General features: G+C 60.6%; 4 protein-coding genes across 6 annotated transcripts; 2 read left to right on the forward strand and 2 right to left on the reverse strand.

Annotated features, from left to right (window-relative positions):
* Positions 1 to 689: 689 nt before the first annotated feature.
* VPREB3 (V-set pre-B cell surrogate light chain 3) lies at positions 690 to 1,750 on the reverse strand. Its single transcript, XM_069497155.1, has 2 exons — positions 1,702 to 1,750; positions 690 to 1,009 (listed from the first exon to the last, which is right to left on the reverse strand). The coding sequence occupies exons 1-2, from the start codon at positions 1,748 to 1,750 to the stop codon at positions 690 to 692; spliced, it is 369 nt and encodes a 122-aa protein (XP_069353256.1).
* Positions 1,751 to 5,575: 3,825 nt separating this feature from the next.
* C21H22orf15 (chromosome 21 C22orf15 homolog) lies at positions 5,576 to 7,104 on the forward strand. Its single transcript, XM_069497442.1, has 5 exons — positions 5,576 to 5,600; positions 6,256 to 6,342; positions 6,434 to 6,571; positions 6,813 to 6,887; positions 6,968 to 7,104. Exons 1-5 carry the CDS (start codon positions 5,576 to 5,578, stop codon positions 7,102 to 7,104), a joined length of 462 nt encoding a protein of 153 aa, XP_069353543.1.
* A 914-nt stretch (positions 7,105 to 8,018) lies between these two features.
* Positions 8,019 to 9,907, reverse strand: CHCHD10 (coiled-coil-helix-coiled-coil-helix domain containing 10). 2 transcript variants are annotated; one of them, XM_069497101.1, is made up of 4 exons: positions 9,767 to 9,907; positions 9,284 to 9,509; positions 8,321 to 8,471; positions 8,019 to 8,213 (listed from the first exon to the last, which is right to left on the reverse strand). In XM_069497101.1, the coding sequence occupies exons 1-4, from the start codon at positions 9,805 to 9,807 to the stop codon at positions 8,194 to 8,196; spliced, it is 438 nt and encodes a 145-aa protein (XP_069353202.1). In that variant the 5' UTR covers positions 9,808 to 9,907; the 3' UTR covers positions 8,019 to 8,193. The 2 variants fall into 2 exon arrangements, with proteins under 2 accessions (XP_069353202.1, XP_069353200.1); XM_069497099.1 differs by having other exon boundaries at positions 8,321 to 8,492; positions 9,767 to 9,906.
* A 3,169-nt stretch (positions 9,908 to 13,076) lies between these two features.
* Positions 13,077 to 23,535, forward strand: MMP11 (matrix metallopeptidase 11). 2 transcript variants are annotated; one of them, XM_069496690.1, is made up of 8 exons: positions 13,077 to 13,201; positions 18,560 to 18,789; positions 19,710 to 19,853; positions 19,932 to 20,065; positions 20,213 to 20,454; positions 20,539 to 20,755; positions 21,566 to 21,823; positions 22,613 to 23,535. In XM_069496690.1, the coding sequence occupies exons 1-8, from the start codon at positions 13,097 to 13,099 to the stop codon at positions 22,744 to 22,746; spliced, it is 1,464 nt and encodes a 487-aa protein (XP_069352791.1). In that variant the 5' UTR covers positions 13,077 to 13,096; the 3' UTR covers positions 22,747 to 23,535. The 2 variants fall into 2 exon arrangements, with proteins under 2 accessions (XP_069352791.1, XP_069352790.1); XM_069496689.1 differs by lacking the exon at positions 13,077 to 13,201 and adding an exon at positions 16,853 to 17,885 and having other exon boundaries at positions 22,613 to 23,483.
* Positions 23,536 to 23,812: the final 277 nt, after the last annotated feature.

Consider the following 23,812-nt stretch of genomic DNA (forward strand, 5'->3'; position numbering starts at 1 on the left):
CGGAGACCTCAGCTCAGTCACAGGAAGCCAATAGAACACACCGTCCCTGGGGAGAGGGCCTCTGCCCCAGCCCTCTGCCCACCTGCCTTCAGCACCTCGGCCCTGGCCCTTGCGTGGGTGCCTCTGAGGACCGCTCCCCCACGTGCTACACACACACACACACACACACACACACAGACACACGCACGCACGCCTGTCTGCCTCAGCAGTGCCGGCAGACCTTGGGCAGAGACTCCAAGGGGTAGGCAGGGGCTGCCCCTCCTCAGGCCAGCAGCCTGGGCTCCATGGGGCCCAGCCATTCCAGAACCATGACTGTTGGACCACAACCAGCCATGCAGAGCTGGGGGTGGCGAGGGCTGGTTCCTTTTTCTCTCCCCCCAGCTCCTCAGGTCACAGGAAGGCCAGGCCACAAGTCTCGGCCTCCTGGGGACTGGGGGGCAGGCTGGGTCACACCCCAAGGGTCTCAGGTGCTTCCTCTTTGGCAACAATCCCCAGGTGTCCCACCCCCACACTCCCAGACCAACCACAGTCACTTTGTTCAGCCAGATCTCATGGCCCTCACAGTCGCTCCTGTTGACACACTGAATGTTATTAACCCATTTTACAGGGGAGAGAGCAAGGCTCAGAGAAACTTAGAGAGGGGCCCAAGGTCAGGGGCAGACAGGAGGCACTCGTCTCACACCCCACCCCTAGGAACCAGGGCCAAAGCCAACAGAGCAGTAGTAATCCGCGTCATCCTCGGGCTGCACGGGGCTGATGGTCAGGACACAGGCATTGTGGGCCACGTCCTTGGCTGCCGAGAATCGGTCAGGGATGTCATCGGGCCGGTGGTGCTCCTCTTCCGAGTGATAGTAGAGGAGATAGCGGGGGGCACTGCCTGCCCGCTGCTGGTACCAGGACACACCATAGTCCCTGATGGAGTGCTGGGGGCTGAGCATGCAGGACAGCTGAGCCACTTGGCCTGGGAAGACCAGCAGAGCATCCTGTTGCGCCAGGGCTGGCTGGGAGACTGAGAAACACAGACGTGCTCAGGCCTGGCCTGGGCCCCTGCCCTCCTACCCCTGCCCTGTGAAGGCTTGGTCAGACTCCCACTCCCAGAGGGTCACAGCCCAGTGTTGTGGCATTGCACTGGATGAGGTGCAGGAGGCCTGGCTCTGTGTGACTCAGGGTGCCCTCTCTGGGCCTCCATTTCCCTCTGTGAGTGAGGGGTTTGGAGTTGGCAACCCCCAAGTCCCTGTTAGTGCCACATCCCCAAGGACCCATGTTCAGTTGAGGGCCCAGAGCTCAGAGGGTGGGACTGGCAGCCACGGGTCCCCCTGCTGCCCTTTCTCTGTAGACCCCCCCCATCATACCCTCCACCAGGGGCCTTTCTGGGGTTAGGTTGCCTCTGAGGGCCTGTGGTGTGGGGACCAGTCCACACCAGCTTCCCTTGTGAAGAACTAAGGAGACCCCAAAATCTGAATCCAAAGGGGCCCTGGTGATCTGGTCATCCATAAATGGGGAAACCAAGGCCCACATAGGAAAGTGACTTGCCTCAGGTCACGGGCAGAACTGTGTGGAGCCGGGTCTCTTCTCCACCTCGGTCCCCCTCCCAGGACCCTCCCTACCCTCTCCATCAATTTGCTTCCTTGCAAGGGCCTTCTGGGGTCAGTACTGTCCCCCACCCCACACCCAGGTGAGCCAGGCCCAGGGAGGATTCACCTGCCATGAAGGTCCCCATCAGAAGGAGGGCCAGGCACAGGCAGGCCATGACCAGAGGCAGGGAGGCAGGCTGGGAGCGGTTCTGCTGGGCTGTGCTCCGAGTGCCTGGGGGCACAGGGCTCGGGAGTCCACTGGACCACAACAGAGCATGCAAATCAGCCCAGGGACTGAGGAGGGAGGGGCTTTGACTGGGCCCAATGGCCAGGCCTTATCTGCCCAAATGTCAGATCCTGGTCCCATAAGGCCTTCTGAGAACAGGAGCCCAGAAATCATGTTCAGTTGTAGCAGGGGGTTGGAAGCTACTTTTTTATTGAGATACAACTGGCATACAGTAAAGTGCATAAAATATATAGCTCGATGATTATACACACACACACACACACACACACACAAGCGCATCCCCCCTGCAACTTCCACCCAGATCAAGATTTAGAACATTTTTAGGAGGGCAGGGGTCCGCCAGCATCCACAATGGGGGTGCCAAGTGCCACTCTTTGCCTCTTAAAAAAAAGAAAGATTTAGAACACTTTCATCATCCCAATGTTAGTAATGACCTCCACCCTCAAGGGAACCATCACTCTGATTCTGTCACCTTCGATTAGTTTTATCTGGTCTAGAACTTCAACTATAAATGGAATAACAGTGTCCTCTTTGGGGCCTGCTTCTTTTGTTCAATGTACGAGTCATCAATGTGGGTGCAGCAATATTGAATGTATTCCCGCAGCTGTGTGTGACCCACTGTGTGACTATACCACGATTAGTTTATCCATTCTCCTGTCATTAGACATTTGGGTGCTTTCCAGTCGGCCACTGCAAACAAACTTGCTGTGAACATCCCTGTCAATGTCTTTAGTGCACTGTGCTCCTGTTTCTGCTGGACAGACACCCAGGATGGAACTGCCAGGTAGTATCGAATGTGTATGTTTAATTTCAGTAGGGACTGCCACAGTTCCCAACGTGTTTGTACCAGTCTGCAATCCCCTCAGCAGGTAAGAGAGTTCCAGTGACTTCACATGCTCGCCAGCACTTGACATTGTCAGTCTCTTTAATTTGCCAGAGGATGGCTGGGTGCGGTGGCTCACACCTATAATCCCAGCACTTTGGGAGGCCGAGGCAGGAGGACTGTTGGAGCCCAGGAGTTTGAGGCTGCAGTGAGCTATGATTGTGTCACTGCACTCCAGCCTGGGTGACAGAGCAAGACTCTGTCTCTAAAAATAAAAAATAATAATTTGCCAGAAGGAGGGGAGCTGAGGTGGTTTTCAATTTGGGTTTGAATCCCAGCTCCTACGCTTAACTGCATGACTTCAGCCAAGTTACTCCCTCTCCCTGCACCTCAGTTTTCTCATCTGGAAAATGTCGTTAAGCATAGTGTCAGCCCAAGGACTGTGAAGATACAAAGATAGGACCTATTTGCTCAGTGTGAGGCACAGAGCATGGACTAACCGTGTCTTTTATTTTCTGCATTCTAATCTGCGGCCTTGCTGACCATGGAGGGACTGCCCCTCTCAGGGTTAGGCAGTCCCTGGAGATAGTAAAAAAAAACTCTTTTATCAGGCCCCCACCCTTCACCTAATCTCCCTAGGGCCAGGCACGAGACAACTAGGGACAGCCCCTATGCCCCAGAGCTCAGCTGAAATTATTCAATCCTAAACCTGCCCACCCGGCCTTGCTCGCTCCTTTGGAAACCACAATAAAGGCTCCCTTGGCCTTGGGACCAACCCTGGTACTTACCCAGAAGTAAACCCGCCGTAGTGTGGCATGTCCACTCTTCTTGAGAACTGTGAGTGACAAACTATCTTCTCAGTGGCAATCTGTTCTGTATTCTGATGTTGGCCTTACTATACCAATTAAAACAATGCACTCTTGTTAACTCACAGCCTCCAGGGCTCCCGTGGAGGAGGAGATTATAAAGCCCCTCCGGGTCCCACTACATACATTCCTGACACCTACTTAGGGCATCTCCATGACACTCAAGATAAAAGACTCTCTCCTTGTTGGCGCTGAAGAGCTCCTTGCACGGCAGAATGGTGACTATCATCAGAGCTGAGGCTCTTGGGACTGGAGTCTCCTGAGCTGTGTTCTGCAGGACGTGCGTCCCCAGATACGGTGCTGCCCCAGGAGGAAAGTGCCCTCTGTTTAAGTAAGTTTGGGAAATGCCGCCTGTTTCCACAGTACTGACTGGAGCACTTGCTACATCGTGGTGCTGAGCCCAGAGGTAGCTTTTTAAAGTGTTACCATGTTTAATCCTCACAAGCCTGCTGAGTCACCGTTCATATCCCCCTTTACAGGTGGGAACACTGAGGCAGCCCAAAGGAAAGTGCTTATCCAGGGGCAGAGTGTGACGATGGTGAGCTGCATGGAGGACCCAGTCTTCCTTCCACCTCACCGCCCAGAACTCTGCCTGCAAAGGGCCGGACAAACAGCCGAACCTTGGGACAGGGAGCATTTCTTGGGGAAAAAGGAGCTGGCAAAATGATGGTGGGGGGGTGGCTCTATGCACCCATCTGGCACCCAGGCTGCAGGGGTCTGGTGTGGGCTCACAGGGAGGGGGTGGGAGACAGAAATGGAGGTCAGGCAGGGAAACAGTGTGAGACACAGAGTCCGAGAGGAGGGCGGGAGGGGACAGAGTGGGAGAGGCAGGTGAGTATGAGGCAGGAACAACGACAAGGCCTGGCAAGGCCAGCGAGTGGGGACCAGCTAGCGGTGAGAGCTAACAAGGAGGCACTTGTGACCTGCTATGTATCCGGGAGACAGAAAGAGGGACAATTTGACCCTGTGAGGACATGCTGGAATACACGTTGGCAGTTCCCTGTGAAGTTAAATAGACACACACCCTAGGAGCCGGTAATCCCTTTTGTGATACTTACCAGCCTGGAGAAACGGAAAACTCCACACAAAAACCTGCAGGCGAATGTCTATACTGGCTTTATTCATCATCTCCAAAAGTTGGCAATGACCCAGAACAACAGCAGATGAATGGATCAACAAACTGTGTACATCCAAAGGGACACTCCTCAGCAGGAAGAAGGCATGGGACAACCTGGATGAATCACAAATGCATCATGCTGAGTGACAGAAGCCAGCCCCAAAAGGCTCCACCCTGATTCCATGTATATGGCATCCTAGAAGAGGCAAGGAGAGAAAGCAAGGCAGTGGATGCCGGGGACCAAGGGGCACAGTGGAATTTTGGGGGTGATGGAAATGTTCTGTGTATCCTGACTGGGATTTGTCAAAACACTAAAAAGGGTGAATTTTACTACATGTAAGTTAGACCTCAATAAACTTGACTAGTGAGAAAAGAAAAAGAAACAAGGACAGAAGAGAGGAGGCTGGGGGTGGGGAAGGGAGCACAGGAAAAGGGCCTCGTGTCCTGGGGGGCCTGCATGGGAGGTGAGGACCCCCCTTTCAGCGAGGAGCCCTGTCTCTCACTGGCAGGGCACGCGGTCACCCCTGGACCAGGCTCGCGCCCCCAAGATGGGCTGGACCAGAGCCCCGCCTCGGGGAATGCCCGCCCGCCCAGGTTCGTTACCCGGATACGGGGAGGAAGGCGTCTCCTGCCTGGATGTCTCCGCGGCTCCCACTGCCATGGAGACCAGCTGGGGAGCGGTGGGAGTAGCTCTGGCCCGGCGAGCGGCGTGAGGAAGAGGAGGCCTGGGGTCCTGGACTAGCTGCAGGGCCTGGTCTCGGCTGGTGGAGCCAAACTACAGAGGTGGCCGAGCGGAGGGCTGGCTCCGGACCACACGCTCAAACGCCGACACATCCCGCCACAGGACCCCGCCCCGGCGTAGGTGTCAGCTCCTGGCCCTGCCTTAGTTGGGGAATCGGGGGTTGGGGGATCAAAGGCCCCCACCCCTGTCTCCTGCCCCCTGCAGCCATGTTTATCACGGTGATGTTTGGAGGTGAGTGGGGTCCCCTGTCCCAGCAGGCGGGTGGGAGGATGGGCACAGTCAAAGGCGCTTCCCCTTGCCCTGGGGGAGGGTGGGGAGGCAATGGCGGGAAGGAGGGGTGCAGATGGGGGCGGGGATGGGGGCGTTGGGGAAGGGGCTCTGTGAGGAAGCAAAGCCTGGAGCGAGTCCCCAGAGGGGACAACCCGGGCTGAGCCCTGCCCGGGTAACTCATGCGGGCTCCTCTCGGCTGAGCACCCGCCGCGCCACCCGCGGAGCACGTTTTTAAGCCGCACAACTTCTTCCCCATTCAGTCAGCGGTCCTCGGGCTGCAGCAAGCAGCAGATGCTGGAAGCTCTAGCTACCGTTGCAGTTTCCCCGCCCGAGGGTCCCCATGTGCGGGGCGGGGCTGCCACGTGCGAGGGCGGGGCCGGTGCGGGACGCCGGGCGGGTGCCCGAGTCTAACTCTGCGGGCCCGCCACTTACATCTCGGGTGATGGATGAAGGGGTCTCTGAGGCAGTGTAAGCGGAACTTGCCAGAGCTGTTTTGCAGCCCTGCAGCCCTAGTCGCAGCTCTGGGAAGGGGAGCGATTGCAGGGAGAGGCAGAGGACCCCAGACTGAGGGGGAAGTAAGGGATTCCACGTGCTCACCTCTGCCCCTTCCCTACAGCCGGCTGCTGGGAGCTGGTGAACCCCTGGTGCAACCTGGTGACCCTCACCGCCCACCTGAGGCAGAGGGGGAAGGTCCCCCCAGATGGTGAGGAGGCAGGGAGGGGCTGGGGAGGAGGGGCTAAGGGCCCCCAGGCAGGCGTGCCAACCCTGGCCCGCCTCTCTCCACGCCCTCCCAGCAACTATCGCTCTCCTGGCTGAGGATGGGCACCTGGTGAGCCTGGACGAGGGCCTGGAGGAGAGGGCTGCCCCAGCAGAGTCCATGGCCAGTTCCCTGCTGCAGGAGCGAGGGACCTATGTCCTTGTGCAGATCATCAGTAAGCGGGGCCCAAGATTCTCCCCTGTGGCTATGTTGGAATGGAAGGGGGACACAGCAGACCACAGACCACCCAAGGCCTTGCCCAGCACCCCACCTTGGCCCCAACCTGAGCCTACCCAGTGCTCTGTCCCAGCCCCCAACCTGGCCCAGCAAGCAGGCCCACAGTGAGAGGCAGACAGGTCAAGGTGGGGACCATAAAGGCACTCAGGGGTCCTTCACCCTCTCTCCACACTCCACAGGGGGAGAGGGCGGGGCCCCCACCCGCTATGAGTCCCTCCTGGAGAACCTGGATGGCCAGTGTCCAGAGCTGGCAGGTGAGTGTTAGGGTAGAGCCCTGGGGGGAGGGCACATCTTCTTCCCAGCTCCCACCAGCAGGGCTTCCTGGGCCTTCTAGAGGAGCTGCGCTGGCTGTCGGGCCTCCCAAGGGGCCAGGGCCGGAGGAGGCGCATGGGCACACGCCGTGGCCACCGGGAGCAAGGCCCCCCTTCAAGGCCCGGAAGGGTGGGCTCCCTGCCGTCCAGGACTCGCTAGCTGGGGCCAGGAGCCAGGTACGGAGGAGATACGGACACCCAGGGAGACATACTCAGAGTAGGACCCCTTCCTGGGGGACAGAGACACTCAATGCCAGCTCTACCCACACATACCCCCAAGATAGAAAACACTGTATCTAGAGACAGGTCCCCACCACCCCCTGGAGTGTAATGGCAGGAATGTCCTCAGTGCCCTGGAGATGTGGAGTAGGGCCTGGCACACCGTAGGTACTCAGCTGCTGAATGAACTCAACAAAGGTGGCAGCTCCGTGTGTGACAGAGCGGCCTGCACTGGGTTTGAGGGCCTGCTCCTCCGCTCCAACAGGCTCAGGGACCTGGCACACCATAGCCAAGTGGCCAAGCTGGACTGGGACCCAAGGGAGTTGACCGTGACCTCTGCCTTGTGTGATCAGGTGCAAACAGACAGCAGTCCAGCAGGATTCCTCTTGCAGAATCTGGAATTACTGAGAAGTTGCATCAGCAAGAGGGGCAAGGTCACAGACAGGACGTGAGGCCGCTGGGGGCCCCTAAGATGTGGGTGCAGAGAAATGGATCCCAAGGCAGAGACAAGAAGGGTGGGAGGGGGCTGATGTCCCTGAGAAGGGGAGACAACAGGCTTCTCCCGGGATTCCAGCCCCCAGACTCAGATGCCCTTGGAGTCACCTGCTAATGCCTCACCACCCCACTTTGGACTGCCCAAGACAGTCTGACCTTGGCTACCCGTGGTGCACATTACAACAGGGCTCCTCCCACCCCACCCAGGATGCCCCACCCAAGACGCCCGCTTAAGGTGAAGCATTCTATTAAGGTGAAGCATTCTACACCAGAGTGAGACATCCATCAATCTCCCCTGACCCCACCTCCTCAGCCAGGGAGCTCCCAGCAGATGGACCAGCGACAGGGCACACAGCAGGCTGTGGTCTAAAATAAACTCTTTTAATTGCACATTTGTGTCTCGGGTTATCTGTGGGACGAGAAACCCCCTCTTCGCTCCCAATCCCAGCTACGCGGGTACAATCTAGCATTGTGGTCCAGCTGTCGGTCGGGGTGGGGGGGTGCAGGGCTGGCCCCCGAGTCTGCATCGGCCTCTTCAGGGCAGGGAGCTCAGACCTGTGGAGGGAGGGGCAGCACAGGCCGGGGGTCAGCTTGCAAGAAGAGGTGCAAGAAGAGGGTCTGCCCCTCCCCCTCCCCTCCAGGGCCAGGATCCACTCGCTCACCATGGTTGTACTTGCACTGCTTCAGGACCTCGCTAAAGCCCTCACACAGGGACAGGTCACTCTGAGTGGTCGAGCACTCCAAGAACTGCTTGATCTCGTAGGCGCAGGGCCCCCCCATCTGCAGGGGCTGGGGGGCAGTGTGGGCAGGTGCCTGGGGGTACAGTATGAGATCACAGCATCAGCTTAGGTTTGCTGGAGATGGGGGTTCCTAAGCTGGGGCCCACCTGCCCCTCCCCACAACCCCAGCTCGGGTGTCCCATGGGTCCCAGGAAAGCTGAGTGACCCAGGGCCAGGCTGCCTCAGCTGCTCCATCGGTGAAACAGGTGAGCCAGCAGCAGCTGATACAGACAGCATTTCTCTGCTGCCTCATAATGGGCACGCTGGACAGGTGCAGGAGAGGGAGGAGAAGGCTCCAGAAAAGTACTCGGCATGTACTCTCGGAGTATGAGCCCCACCCCCATGAGTTCTAGCACCTTCCTGGCTCAGCCACACTGATCCTCATGACCCCCGCCCGACCCAGCTTCTAAGCCGAATTTGTCTTAGGGCTGGTGGGGGCCCCAGTGGGGGAGAGGTCATCAGAGAAAGCTGCCCTTTGCCCTCAGGCCCAGGGGCCACTGTGCTGGATCTGAGTGTGGCTCAGGAAATTTAACATCCTCTTCTCTAGGGTTAGGTGACCTTAGGTGGGTCTCTGAGCCCCTCCAGCCCCAGTTTTCCCATCTTTAAATGGCTGGTTGGTGTTTCTCCCTGGGAGCCTAGGGACCTTGGCCTCAAGGGAGGGGTGGGAAGGTGCCTTTAAGTGACAGTGAGTTCATTAGCAGACTGAGGAATAGGACCCTCCTTAGGCAAAGTCCTGGGCTTGCAGCAATTCTGCATACACTCAGACACTTCTCACTGGACACTTCGCAGCTCCCTGTGTGGCCTTGAGAAAATCCCGCCTTAGTTTCTCCTGGGCCCGCTGCTCACCTGCTGGGCAGCAGGCTGGGCGGGAGCGGGCTCCGAGCTTCCCCCGCTGAAGGCTCCGGTCAGGGCGCTGCCCACGACGTGTCCCACAGCCGAGCCCACGGCTACCCCTGCAGCCGTGGACGCCATCTGAGCCATTAGGCCCGGCTGGCCAGAAGGCGCGGGGGCCGGGGCTGCAGCCGAGGGCGGTGGGTGCGCGGGCGGGTGGGCAGAGTGCGCGGGAGGGCGGCTGCGGGGGCGGGAGGAAGCAAGGTCAATCCTTGCCCGACCTCAGACCAGGGTCCCCAGGGGCCTGCAGCTCTTAGAAACGACCCCCCTCAGTTCCCGGGGAGGTGGGCGACCCGGGTCTTAGACACGTGGTTATTGCACGCCGCCCCTCCCCCCGCCAAGATGGCGCAGTAGCAGCCAAGGTCACTTTGCGGACGCCCTTGGGGGACTGCCCATGCTTCCAAGCCCCCTCCCCACCGTGCCCTGTGTCCATCACACCTGGCTGGCCGCGCGGCCGCGCTGCGGCTCCCCCGAGGCATGGTGGCGGCGGTGGGACGCGGCAGACTTTAGCCAGAGGCAGCAGTAGCGCTTCTGTCGCGAGGACAAATGCTGCAGCGCTTCTCACAGCAGGCGCAAGAAGGCGGGGCCTGGGGGCGGGGCCTCATGACACGCCCCCCCGCGGGAGGCGGTGCTCCCCCCAAGCCAGTCCCTGGTCCAGGGTTCCCCCGACCCCCGGACCCTTCTCTTCCAAAAACCGCTGGTCTCAGCGCTGGTCTCAGCCGGAAATAGGACCTTGAGCCCTTCATGCGCCTGACCGGAGCCGTGCAGGCCCTGGCGACACAGGCCACTGCTGCAAAGCGCTCGGGGCTTAGGCAAGGGCGACAGGGCCAGGTCCTTCCACCACCGAGGAGTGCAAGGAGTGGAGTTTGGGGTTGTCATGAGCCCCGGCGGGGAGAGGAGAAGTGAGGTGACAGGCTGAGGCTTGCCAGGGAGGGGTGCGCGGCGCCAGGCTGGGCTCCGCTCCCTGCTCGCTCGCACCAGACACGGTCTGCTGACCCCCCCGTGGCCTCAGGGACTCGGGCGGACTAGAGCGGGGACTAGCGTCCCTGCGGAAGGCCTGGAGCGACCCGGCCGCAGAACCCCGCTAGGAGGCGTCCCACCCTCCTTGGACTCTCCCGGCCAGAAAGTGCGGCTGGCGCGTGTGCGATGAGGACCCCGCGAGACCCTTAACCCCACCGGACACCGGCGCCCACCTCGCCTGGCTCTCTGGGTGCAGCGCCAGACACTGACGGGGTTCGCGCGACTTTCAAGCCTCGTCTCTATCCCAAAGGCCGCGACCCGAGCTCCTAGAGGCGTTTGCGCGGTTCGGGTCAAACCAAGTTCAGGTCTGAATCCTGCAGCCTCGGGATTTTAGCACCTTGGTACCTGGCCAAGGTGGGGCTGGGGGTGCGGATTTAGAACACTTCCCTTCGCTTCAGAGACTCCAGGTTTTTGTGGTCTTTTCTGGGTGACTTTGCTGTGGTCGTATTATTACCCCTAGATGGGGGCCGGGAGGGACCCTCCCTCATCGCTGTCCGGTGTGCCCCGGGGAGGCCGCCTGGAACCGGGATTGTGGGGAAGGTGAAGTCACCAAGAGCAAAAGCAGCCGGGAAAGGGGGGCGTCTGTCCCTACGCTGGGAGAGGAAGAGAGGAGGTCCCTCTGTGAGGAGGAGGGCAAAGGAGCAAGGAGAGAGGCGGCTGGGTTACGTGTGTGCAGAGCTGTTCCCGGCCATGCATACTGGCCTGAAAGTCATGTGCAAGTCTGCGTTCTTACCACGCTTTCATCCTTTCAGCCAGTTTGGGAAGCAGGGCCCTCCGCTGACCCTTCAGTCTTCTCGCCTCCCAGAGAGGTGAGCGTATGCAGGGTGAGCCATTCTCTCCTTGAAGACATGCCAGGCCTGGTCCAGCAGCTTGGTCCAGTCCCTGCCCACCTGTTCCCATTTGCAAAACAGAACCATCCTTCTAGCTCATCAGGGTCCTCTTCCTACAGGAAGTCCTCTGTGACCAGCACACCTTGCTGGGTGCACTGTTGGCTTGTCATGGTGACCCCTGGACCGTCACTGAGGGTGGTTGTTACTTCAGCTGCCATGGCTGGTGGCCTGCAGGTTCCACAAGGCATGGCCGTGTACCCCTGGAGGCACCCAAGACGATTTAAGGTGTTACACAAATGAATATTTTTATTGCAATAATTATGTATTTTCATATGTATCAGAAAAATGTATAAACAGCTCATCAAATCCATGATTTCTTGGCCAGTATTGGTAAGATGAAGCTGAATCAGGCATTGAAGTGACTACTTTTTAAAAATGAGTCACTTTAAAGAAAAAGATTGCCAGTAGTCTAAGGAGTAAAAATCACTGCTGGCCAGGCGAGGTGGCACCCACCTGTAATCTTAGTGCTCTGGGAGGCCAAGGTGGGAGGATCGCTTGAGCTTAGGAGTTCGAGACCAGTGTGAACAAGAGTGAGACCCCATCTCTACCAAAAATAGAAAAATTAGCTGGGCGTCATGACACACGCCTGGAGTCCCAGCTACTCGGGAGGCTGAGGCAGGAGGATCGCTTGAGCCCAGGAGTTTGAGGTTGCAGTGAGCTATGATGATGCCACTGCACTCCAGCCTGGGTGACAGAGCTAGACTGTCTCCAAAAAAAAAAAAAAAAAATCACTGCTGTCCTGCCTCTCCTTGCCCTCTAGGAGTCCCTGTGGAGTCTTCCCATAGAAGCCGTGAAGCACCCTCTTCCCTTCCTCAGCCCAGGCTGCCTGCCCACAGCCTCCCCTTACAGCAGCCAGCAGCTCAGGGCCCTGCCAGCCGGATGGGAGCCACGGCCTGGCTCTTGGCTGTGTAGGGCTGCCCGTGATGGAGCAGATGCCCCGGGGAGTTGGCGAGGCCCTTCATCACTGCAGGGGGTGTCCAGCAGGATTGGGTACCCCCAGCAAATTAGGGATGAGACTGGAGAATCCTGTCCAGAATGTGGACACCACCCCCTCCCACATTCACCTCCTCTCCCTCCTGTCTCAGGTGGCTGGTCCTGACTAGGGGACACTTTGGGGCCCCAGTGCCCCACTGGGTCACCCTCCACAGCCTTCTGACAGCATCCTCCCCTCCCTGACCAGCTGGAGGGCCTTCTGACCCCTCCACTTGCCTGCCGACATGGAAGAGGCTGGCCCCTTCCTCTTGGAGCCTCAGTTTCCCCATCTATACATTGTGATTCTGTTCCAAGCGGCACAGCTGGCCAGCCCCTGCATTGTGCCTCGGTTTCTCCTGGGGCACATTTTAATATCCCTTTCCTCACTGGGGCTATTGTGTCATCTTCCAGATGAGGTTCTGAGGGTGGGGGAACTTGCCCGAGGATAGGGCCACCTGTCACAGGCTAGCAGAAGGTCAGAGGTCAGGCCACCAAGGAGACCCAGCGGGATGCGCCTTCCAAAGGAGGGGGTAGGGATCCGGAGGAATGAAACCCGACTCCTCTCAGATTCTCACCAGGTTTAAGGCTTGGGACGTCCACCACACAGCCGGGAAACTGAGGCCCAGAGCGGCCCCAGCTGGCCAGGGTCACCCAGCACCCGGCCCGCGAGGACAGCAGCTTGGCCCACCCGGGGACAGGACCCTGTCTCCGGCCCGACCCAGCGGGCCAGCCCCTCCCCGTCCACCTCCCCCACCCTGGCCCTGGCCGCTGGGAGAGTTTGGAACAAAAGGCGGCGGGGGGCGGGGCCGGGCGGCCGGGGGCGGGGCGGAGGCTATAAGGGGCGGCGGCCCGGCGCGGCCCAGCAGGCCCAGCAGCCCCGGGGCGGATGGCTCGGGCCGCCCGGCTCCGCGGCGCGGCCCCACGCGCCCTCCTGCTCCCGCTGCTGCTGCTGCTCCCGCCGCCGCCGCTGTCGGCCCGGGCCCGGCCGCCGGTGAGTGCCCGCCGCCAGCCGACCGCTCCTCGCCGAGGGGGCGCCCGGCACGCGGGCTGGGCCCGTGGCCGATCCAGACCCACGGGGGCTCCCCGGGTGGCCTGATGCGGCCGGTACCAGAAACGCTTTCTGATTCCCTGCGGGTGTGATAGATAGTGAGCTTCCCGTCCCTGGGAGTGTGCAAGGGGAGCCTGCGCTGGGATGGCTGGGACTGGTGAACAGGACTCCACACTGGACTCACGCCCCCTCCCAGCGCAGGGACCTGCCCCTCGCGCCCCAGCCGCGGATGCCAGGGTGCGTGTTGGGCGAGGTAGCAGAGGGAGTGGTTATGGGGCCCCCTATTCATCGCAGGGACAAAGCCGAGCAGTTCCCAGGCGGGTGTCAGCCTGCAGGTGTGTGGCCGCAGTGAGCGCACCTCCAGGTGCGCAGGGGGACTGAGGATAAAGGAAGCTCCAGGGAGGGCAGTGCTGCGCTGGGGGACTAGGGTCTGAGCCTGGAGGATATGCTGCCCCCTGTGCACCTGCCAGCAGGAAGTTTGGGAGGCTGGGAGCCAGGACAGCATGAGTGCAGCCTGTGTGACCAAGAGGTGGGCGTCAGAAAGAAGGGGGGAGCTGAGACTGGGTGGCTGAGACCCTCAGGGGGCAAAAGGGTGGGGAGAGAAATGGAAGGAGACAGTGTGTGCTCCGACGTGGAGAAGAAAGTCCAGGTAAGAGAAAGCGGCAGAGTGAGGAGAGGAGGGACTGTCACCGCGTATGTGTGACCTCCTGTGTGTGTCCCAAAGGCTGCACCTTCCCTTGAGCTGGGCTTCAAGGCACCAGTCACAGGGGTGACCAGGCAGCGCCTGGGTGCCTGGGCCACTCTGCCCTGCAGCCAAGGTGTCCAGGCAGCTCAGGCAGGGGTGGGAGCAGGAGGGGGTGACAGGCTGGAGTCCCGGGACTGGTGTGGTGAAGAGGGAGGCCTGGGCAGGCTGGGGCCCTCTGTCCAGCCACACCGGCTCTGCCCTGGCCAGGCTCATCCTGTGCTGGCTATGCAGGAGGGGTTGGGATGGGGGGGTAGAGTGTATGAAGTGGGGGTCACCTTAGTCTGGAGGCCCTGCCTCTTCCCAGCCCCTCTTGGTCCCCTAGAACCTGGGACAGAGTAAGGAATCAATCGCCCTGGGTAGCCGTTGACCCCATGGGTGTGGGACTTGGAGAGATCTGTGTTTGAACCATGTGACCTGGGTGAGCCTTCTTATGCCTCAGAACCTCACACACTCCATCTGCAATGGCTGGGCACTGAGGATGAAAGGAGGTGACGCCAGGCACACTGGAGATACTCTCTCACCTGGAGCTGCCGCTTTGATGTTTGTGCAGGGTCATCGCTGGGGCTGGGAGCCAGTGTAGGGTGGGATCTGAGCTGAGCTGTTGTCTGTCACTCTGTAGACACACAGGGAGCATTTGGGGTCACCCCTGATGTGTTTATCCCCAGGTTGCTGTCAGCAGGGCCAGGAGAGCTCTGTAAATATTTATCCATCCCAGTTCCCAGCTTTCAGGGTTGATGAAAGCCCCGAAGTCCAGTGGGACAAAGCTGCCTCCCCTCCTGGAGGCAGCAGGGGAGGGGAGGGGAAGGAAGGGGGAGTTTAGGCGCAAGCTTGGGGGAGAAGGGAAACCTGCTTGCCAACCGGCTGTGTGACTTGTGCAGGTTGCTTGACCTCTCTGGGCCTCAGAGGGACAGGATGCTGCATACAACAGCGTGGTGATGCTCCCGTGGTCCTCACAGCCTAACCAAGTGCGCTCCGTTCAGGCTCACCTCCGAATAGCAGAAGGCACAGCTCTGATTCATTATCCCATTGGACAGATAGCAACTGAGGCCCAGAGAGAGGCACAACTAGTCTGGCCTTACCCAGTGGTTTCCTAGCCTGGGGTCCTCCTTATGTCACCTCTGTCTGCGGCTGCCCGTTTTCTGGGTTGGAAGTTGACTCAGGGGTCGCCCTGAGTCTCTGAGCTCTGCCAGGTGACTGGGTCGGTGGAGAAATTCCTTGAGTGTGTCTGAGGCTGTGGTTTGGTGCCTGCCAGAGGAGGGCAGGGCTGGGCCAGCCAGGCACCCACCACAGAGCAGGCCGAGGGCGGCTGCTGGCCAAGGAGGGAATGCACTGGGAGAGAAACACTCCTCAGGAATGTGGGTTTTGGAGGTAAGCCAAGAGTGGGCTGGGGGGGTGCAGTAGGGAAAGCTCCAGAGCGGGAGGCATGAGCCCCAGGTCTAGGCCCTGCTCTTCCCTGACCTGCTGTGTGACCCTGGGCAAAGTCCTTGACCTCTCTGGGTTCTGTTTCATCCTCTGCAAAATGGGGGATGCCTACTCCCCAAGGCTGCAGATGAGGCCAGAAGTGGGCTGTGCCCCAACCTCACCTCACTGAATCTTGTATTCCTGGGAGCACGGAGCACACCCATCTTAGGAATCAGCAGCTGCCTCGCGCCAGGCCTTGCAGCAAGGGCATCTGGCCCCAGCCAGAGAGGACTCTAAAAGACGAAGTGTGGGAGGTCAGCGAGGCCGGGAGTGTGTCTCCCATCCCAGTGATGGGAAACCGAGGCCAAGAGCTGGAAAATGATGGCCTCTAAGGAAAAAAAAATCGCACCTGCTGGAGCCCTGGATTCCAGCGTGTCCTGCTCACTCACACTCTAAGGTCAATGAACGGGACGTGGCAAGGGAGCAAGCGACCTCCTCTGCCTTGCTGGGAGAACCTGCACGTGGAGCTTTTCTTCTCTGGGCCTGGGAGCTCCCTTCTAACTGCTACTTCTGTTTCACCATTTTAGTCTGGAGATTTTGAAGTGGAGCTGGAGGTGCGGTGGCTGGGGGGTGCCATGGAGACTTTGGCAAGGGGAGGGGAGGGCCTACAGGCCAAGGAGCAGGGCAGGTGGGAGGCGCTTCTCTGCCAGAGGCTGCAGCAGGTGTTACAGACGGATGTCATGCAGCTCTGTGCCGTGGCACTACCCCCATTTGACAGATGGGGAAGCTGAGGCTAAGAGAAGACAGTGACGTGTCCAGAGTCACCATGGTGTAGAACTAGGCCCTCTGAACTGCAGAGCTTGGCTCTTTTTCCTCACTAAGAGGGCCGGGATCCAGAAGTCTGGGCGTGGACTTGGTGCCTTGCACAAAAGGAGAGGAAGGGACAGTGGAGGGTGTGTGGGGTGTGTCCATGGCTCCACAGATGTCCCACCATGGCTGGCTGCGCAGGCTCACTGAGGGCAGAGGCAGAGGCCACGGGCATAAGCAGAGCCGGCAGGCTGGGCTCTGGGCTGTTTGGGTGTCCCAGGGGACAGTGCGGCTCCGCCCTTCCCAGGAAGGGTCCTTGTACCCCTGCCAGGGTTGGGGGAAGGAATGGTTTCTCCTGCAGGTCAAGGGGCAGCGTGGCGGGGAGGAGGGGGCAGGCCCCATGGCCAGTCCGCAGACCTGGGGTCCATGCCTCAGTGTGAGACCTTGGATGTGCATCGTGCCCACCCTACTGACCCTCAGCGAGCCTGCCCCTAGAATGCCCGGGAAGCAGCAGGTGCTTCATAATGTCCCGTTCCTTCTCTTCTGTCACTAAGGTGTCACTAAGGAAGGATGACTCAAGCCCTGGAGAGCAGAGCACAGGCAGCAGGGAGCGGGGTGGGCCATGAGCACAGACAGTCTGCTCCCTGCCCGCTGGTACCAGAGCAAGTTGCTTATCTTCTCTGGGATCCATTTCCTCATCTGAGCAATGGGGGTGATGACGGTGGCCTTGGTGAGACGTTCCACTGGGGCCAAGAGCATGTCCACAGATGCCAGGGGCCTGGCCTGCAGCAGTGATGAGTCCTTATTAACAGTAAGCCCAGAATCGGCTGGAACCACGTCCCAGTGGGGCCGTGCTAGGCCACGTAACCACGCAACAAGCAAGCTCTGGAAGTGGCTCCAGGGTCTCACACCCCTAATAATTTCATGGCCCCCACGTTCAGAAGGCCCCTTCCTATTGGGGTGTTCTTGGGAGTTGAGTTCTTAGCTTGGGGATGAGGAGTTTGGAGGCCTGGGAGGCTGACCCTGAGGCTTCTGGGCCCTGGGACAGCTGCCAGAGGCTGAGGGTGAGGCGGGGCCTGAGTGGCCGGGCTCCTGCCCCAAATACGGCTGTGCGGAGGCTGCGGTCGCCCAGACCACACAGGTGCTCAGTCTCCCAGCAGACAGCACAGCTCCATCCTTCTCCTCCAGTGCAGGAAGGAGACTTAGCTCCCTGCGGTTCTGAGCCAGGCCGCAGTCTTAGGCCTGGCATGCCAGGGTCCTCTCATGGTCCTGCCACACCCTTGCTGCGTGACCTCACAGGGCCTCCCACCCTCTCTGAGCTTCTGTTTTTCTCGTGCACAGATACTGTGACTTCTGCCCTGGGACTTGCAAAGGGTAGGGGGTGTGGCTTAGGTCAGAATTGCCATCTGTGCTCCTGGGGCTTCCGCAGGTGGGCCTGGGTGCCTGGTGACTGGCTGCCCCCGCCCTCCCCGCATGGCGGGCGGATCATAGATCTAGCTCCCGCCGTGCACCGGCCCTGGCGAGGTGTGAGCAAAACCACCTGTGATGGAAGTCAGGCCTCGGTTACCAGGTGCCCTTGCCCGGTGCCAGGGCTGTGCTAAGTGCTCCACATGCATCGCTTGTCTAGTCCTCAGGTGGACACGCTGGGGAGCTACCGCCATCCCCACTGGCCAGGTGAGCAGACCAAGGCCACGCTACAGGGCTGCAGCCCCTCTACGCTGGGGGAGGAGGAGGACATCCTGGGCAGGGGAGATGGCAGAGCCGCTCACGTGACCGGGGAGGCAGAGCGGGGTGACTCAGGTGTGCCTGAGTGAAGAAAGGGAGGTGGAAACGAGTGTGCGGAAGGTGGGGTGGGGTGGGGGGAACAGGAGGAACTTGCCTGGTGTTTCCTTGAGAGCGTTTTGGGGTCCGTTCCTGGGGCTGTGTGGAGGATACAGTCAGGGGCTCGTAGCCAGTGCACCCCCACCCAGACCTCGCTGGCCTGAGTAGCGGGAGTAGGTGAGCAGGTGACAGGCAGTCCAGGACCCTCTGGGGCGGGGCGGGAGGCAGCCCAGTGCGTTGGAGTGAGGTGTCGTGCTACAAGGCCCTGACTATATTCTCCATACACCCCCAGGAGTGAACCCCAAAACACTCTCGAGGAAATACCAGGCAAGTTCCTTCTGCTCCCCTGGGCCCTCAGAGTCAGCCCAGTGCCAAGGGCCCTGCTGTCTGCTGGCGCCCTTTCCTCCCTGTTTGTCCAGCCACACGGTGGGCCGGGGCTGTGCATGGTGTGCTGACGGGCCACCTCTAACCACAGGCCACGAGGGCCCGAGGCCTGACCAGGCCCTCGCGTTCTCTCTCCTGCCCAGGATGCGCACGGCCACCACCCTGTGACGAGGGGGCCGCAGCCTTGGCATGCACCTCTGCCCAGTAGCCTGGTGCCTGCCCCTGCCACCCAGGAGGCCCCCCGGCCTGCCAGCGGCCCCAGGCCCCCCCGCTGCGGCGTGCCTGACCCACCCGACGGGCTGAGTGCCCGCAATCGGCAGAAGCGGTTCGTGCTGTCGGGCGGGCGCTGGGAGAAGACAGACCTCACCTACAGGTAGGGGCTGGGGGCTGCGCGAGCAGGACTCAAGGGCTCTGTGTGTCCCCATGTGTGAGTCTGCCACCCTCACAGCTGCTTCCTGAGACACACACCAGGGCCAGATCTGTGTGGCTAACGGACCCATGTGCCCACTGACTCCCTGCCTTCCAAGGACACGCATGCGAACAAACACCCCTCACACACACGGATACCCTCCCTCAGCAGGGGGAAGTGCCTCTTCATCGCCCGAGGAGTCTCAGCACACGCTTGGGGACAGGCGTTCAGTCACCCAGGCAGCCTTTACTGGGGACCTATAAGGGCCAGGCCCGGGACTCCATGGTGAAGGAGGCAGACACAGCCCCGTTCTCTCGGGGAAGGCCATGTCAGCCGCGTCACTGTTGGCCTCGGTGCCGGTGGAGACGGCGGGGCGCAGGGCAGGCAGGAGCTGGGTCCTCACTGCGTGACGGCGGAGGCAGGCCCAGCGCAGGTGCCACGGAGGCTGAGGCTCCACGTCCTGCAGGCGGCCACTCAGCCCGTGAGGGAAGAACGGTCTGGTGTCACATGGCGTTAGAGCTGAGAGTGCAGAGTCCTCGGGGATGTCCTGGGTGGGGATCTTGGATCCAAGAGGGAGCTCAAGGGGCCGAGGTCTCCCCATAGTGAGTGGCACTGTCAGGTCTAGAACGTGGGTCCTGGGACTCCTGGCCCTGTGTTCTTTCCACCGAATGCAGACATCTGCACATGCCTAAGTACACGCAAACCCACCCAAAGACGTGTCTACATGGCCAGGGGGACTGGTGTGCTGCACCCAAGGCCCACAGCGCACCTGGCCGCGTCCCAAGTGTACACATACCCACCAAGCACCTAGGGGCAACTTCTGACCCCTCAGCCATCAGGGGCTGTGCCTGCCCTGAGGCCCAGGCCCCTGCACCTCCCCGCAGGATCCTCCGGTTCCCGTGGCAGCTGGTGCGGGAGCAGGTGCGGCAGACAGTGGCAGAGGCCCTGCAGGTATGGAGCGAGGTGACACCACTCACCTTCACTGAGGTGCACGAGGGCCGAGCCGACATCATGATCGACTTCACCAGGTGATCGGCGGCCTGGGATCCCTCAGGGAACAGCCCTGCCTGCCAGCTGTCACTGACTCTGTCCCCACCTGCCCACAGGTACTGGCATGGGGACAACCTGCCATTTGACGGGCCTGGGGGCATCCTGGCCCACGCCTTCTTCCCCAAGACCCACCGAGAAGGGGACGTCCACTTCGACTATGACGAGACCTGGACTGTTGGGGACAACCAGGGTATATGGGCTGGGTACCCATTTTCCAGGTGGGGCAAGTGAAGGTCATAGAGAATGAGTACTTGCCAAGGTCCCTGAGCTGGGGTCTGGAGCATGGGTATCTTGTGGCAGGAGGTCCAGGGCTTGCTAACCCACCTCCCTTCTCCAGGCACAGACCTGTTGCAGGTGGCAGCCCATGAGTTTGGCCATGTGCTGGGGCTGCAGCACACGACAGCAGCCAAGGCCCTGATGTCCCCGTTCTATACCTTCCGCTACCCACTGAGCCTCAGCCCAGACGACCGCAGGGGCATCCAACACCTATATGGCCAGCCCCGGCCTGCCCCCACCTCCAGGGCCCCGGCGCCAGGTCCCGGGGCTGGGATAGACACTAACGAGATTGCACCGCTGGAGGTGAGGCTCGGGAGGGCGGGAAGTTGGAGGCGGGGCCCTGTGGCTGCAGCGTGCGCCCTCAGCACAGGCCCCTCTCCCCCCAAGCCGGAAGTCCCACCGGACGCCTGCGAGGCCTCCTTCGATGCAGTCTCCACCATCCGGGGCGAGCTCTTCTTTTTCAAGGCGGGCTTCGTGTGGCGGCTGCGCGGGGGCCGGCTGCAGCCTGGCTACCCGGCACTGGCCTCTCGCCACTGGCGGGGACTGCCCAGCCCTGTGGACGCGGCCTTCGAGGATGCCCAGGGCCACATTTGGTTCTTCCAAGGTGAGTGGAGGTGGACCGTCTGCTCAAGGAACTTCCTTCCTGGAGCCAGGAATGTCATGCCAAGGGTAGGGATAGACAGATGGATCCCCAGGGATGAAGTGGGCAGGGAGAGGGTACCCCAAAGGCTAGGGGCCAAGGGAGAGCATGGCTCAGTCCTCGAGCACAGTTGGGAGGCTCCAGAGAAGGCAGCTCTGGAGATGGGGGTGGCACAGACGGTACTGCACATCCGGGCCGTGCGCTGCCACATCCAGCCCTCAAAGCCACCCCATGGGGCAGGGTGCTATTCATGAGGCCTCTGGGGCTCAGAGGCAGCGAAGTGACTCACTGAGGCTGCAGCTTGGAAAAGGCAGAGCAGGGATTTGATCCAGGTCTGAGACCCTGGAGCTGTGATTTCAACCTTCAGCTGGCAGAGATGAGACCTGGAGCCTTCCAGGTGCCAGAGCCTTCAGAAGCAAAGGTGCCGTGTGGAAACCTGCACGTGGGTTTGGGGAAGCGGGGCCCAGGGAGTGGTCATCGGGCATTTGTCACAGACAGCCAAATGCCAGGGCAAGGGGCCGGAGCCCGGCAGCCCTCCACTGCCTACAGTAGCCCCACCCAGTGCTACTTTACAGAGCCTTGACCCCGGCTCATCCCAGCGGGCTCCCGATTCCCTCTGGGCACGTCAGGTGCTGAGCAGGCACTATTGGCCCCCATGTTTTATGGACAAGTCAACTGAGGCTGGGAGAGTCCGTGGTGGTGGCCAAGCAGGTTCATGGTGCTGGGCGTGGCAGTGGTGGCTTGGCAGCTCCTTGCAGCCTCCCCTCTTGGCAGGCGCTCAGTACTGGGTGTACGACGGTGAGAAGCCAGTCCTGGGCCCCGCACCCCTCTCCGAGCTGGGTCTGGTGGGATCCCCGATTCATGCTGCCTTGGTCTGGGGTCCCGAGAAGAACAAGATCTACTTCTTCCGAGGCGGAGACTACTGGCGTTTCCATCCCAGCAGCCGGCGTGTGGACAGTCCCGTGCCCCGCCGGGCCACCGACTGGCGAGGGGTGCCCTCTGAGATTGACGCTGCCTTCCAGGATGCTGACGGTGCGTTGAGGGTGGGGCAGTTGGCAGGAGGTGGGTGCAGCAGCCGCATCTCCTGCCCAGTGGTGGCTGGGCCTTTGTCCAGCACCATCTGTCCTCCTCCTGGTGGCCAGGCAGCACTGTAACTTGTGTTGCAGATGAAGAGGCTGAGGGCCAGAGAAGTGCGGAGTCTTGCCCCCGTCCCTTGGGCACAGCCAGGAAAATAAAAACCGCTGTTCACCGAGGGCTGGCAATGCCCCAGGCACGGCTCTCTAAGCTCATAAGTCTCAGAACAGCCGTCTGACCTGTTGTGAACCCAGTTTCCAGAGGAGCAAACAGAGGCTCAGGCAATGAGGCCTCTAACCGGGGCCACCCAGGTGGACAGTGGCAGAGCCAGGACTCTCACCCTGGCCTCCCACAATTGCAAAGGACTAGAGCCAGGTCAGGACTCGCAGTCCAGTGCTCTTTCTCCCCTACATTGAGACCTGCTGCGAGAGCTGGCCTGGGGTGGCCTCAGGCTCTAGGACTCCAGGAAACCCATCTGTAGTCTGGTTGGTGGGTGCAGGAGACAATGACACGGAGGGCGGTGAGGGCAGTGGGACTTGCTTCCTTGAGAGGTAGGACTTGGGCCACTAAAGTTTCAGGAAGCTGTGAGGTGGGACCAGACTCTGGGGCAGGCAGAAGGGCGTTCTGGAAAGCCAACCTCGGATCCTGGGAGGAACTCAGCAGTAGCCAAAGCCTGCCCCCCCGGCCCTCCCCGCGCTTGTCCCCGGGCCTAGTGTCCACTCACTCAGGCCTGACTTTCTCTCTCAGGCTACGCCTACTTCCTGCGCGGCCGCCTCTACTGGAAGTTTGACCCTGTGAAGGTGAAGGCTCTGGAAGGCTTCCCCCGCCGCGTGGGCCCCGACTTCTTTGGCTGTGCCGAGGCTGCCAACACTTTCCTCTGACCACGGCTTGGGTGTCCTCACCCTCGGCCCCTGCCAGGCCACGGATATCAGGCTAGAGACCCACAGCCATCTTTGTGGTTGGGGGACCAGGCATGGGACCAAGCCCATGTCTCCTCAGGGGGGTGGGGTGGGGTGCAATCACCATGACAACTGCAGGGAGGGCCATGCGGGTCGTGGTCACCTGCCAGCAACTGTCTCGGACTGGGCAGGGAGGCTTTGGTTTTACTTAAGAATGAGGGCGGCCTGGGACCGGCGCCACCCCACCTGTGCAGGTCCCGGTCAAACCTGGCTGCTTTCTGTCTCCGTCCCTGCCTCTCAGGGTAGGACCTTGGCAGGGCTGAGGGAACTGGAGTGTCCTCACTCAATCCCTGCTGTGAGGTTCCTGCCAGGAGCTGGCGCTGGAGCAGCGGAGCCAGGCCACCAAGGCCTTCAGCCCTGGCTGAGCAACTAGGCCATGGGGCAGGGCCCTCTCCTGAGAAGTCAGCTCTGGGTAGGTGCTTACATCTGGCTGTCTTCCAGCTGGTGATGCTGGAGCTCTGTTCTGCAGGTTGCAAGCCAAAAGGTCCACAGCCAGCTGGGGCGTGGGTAGGGGGGCGCTTCTTGCAGGAGACCCCAGGCTCTGGAGGCCCCAACATACCTCAGTCCTGTCCCAGGCCAGACCCTCCTGAAGACCTCATCCCGGCACTGCTATCTTCCAAAGCCATGTAAATGTGTGCACAGTGTGTACGAAGCTTTTTTTTTTTTTTTTTTTTTTTACTGAGGACGGTCATTAAACACAGTTGTTTTCTACCTGCCCGCCTGGTCTCTCTTTGTGACTGCGCAGCCGGGATGGGGAGGCCAGGCTTGGGTCCAGCCCTACCCTGGGAGCCAGGGTCAAAGTCCCCAACCCACCTCAGTCCCCTAGGGGCTGGGCACAATGCTTGGGGCTCCTCCTGCTGCATCCCCCCATCACAACTCATGGACACCTGCAGTGGCTTCTTAACTGGCTCCCTGCTTCCCTCAGGTCATCGCTGAGTGGTGGTCACTTTATCTGATCATGTCACACCCCAGCCCCATCGTAAAGTAC

This window comes from Eulemur rufifrons, chromosome 21 (genome assembly GCF_041146395.1).
Source record: "Eulemur rufifrons isolate Redbay chromosome 21, OSU_ERuf_1, whole genome shotgun sequence".
NCBI lineage: Eukaryota > Metazoa > Chordata > Mammalia > Primates > Lemuridae > Eulemur > Eulemur rufifrons.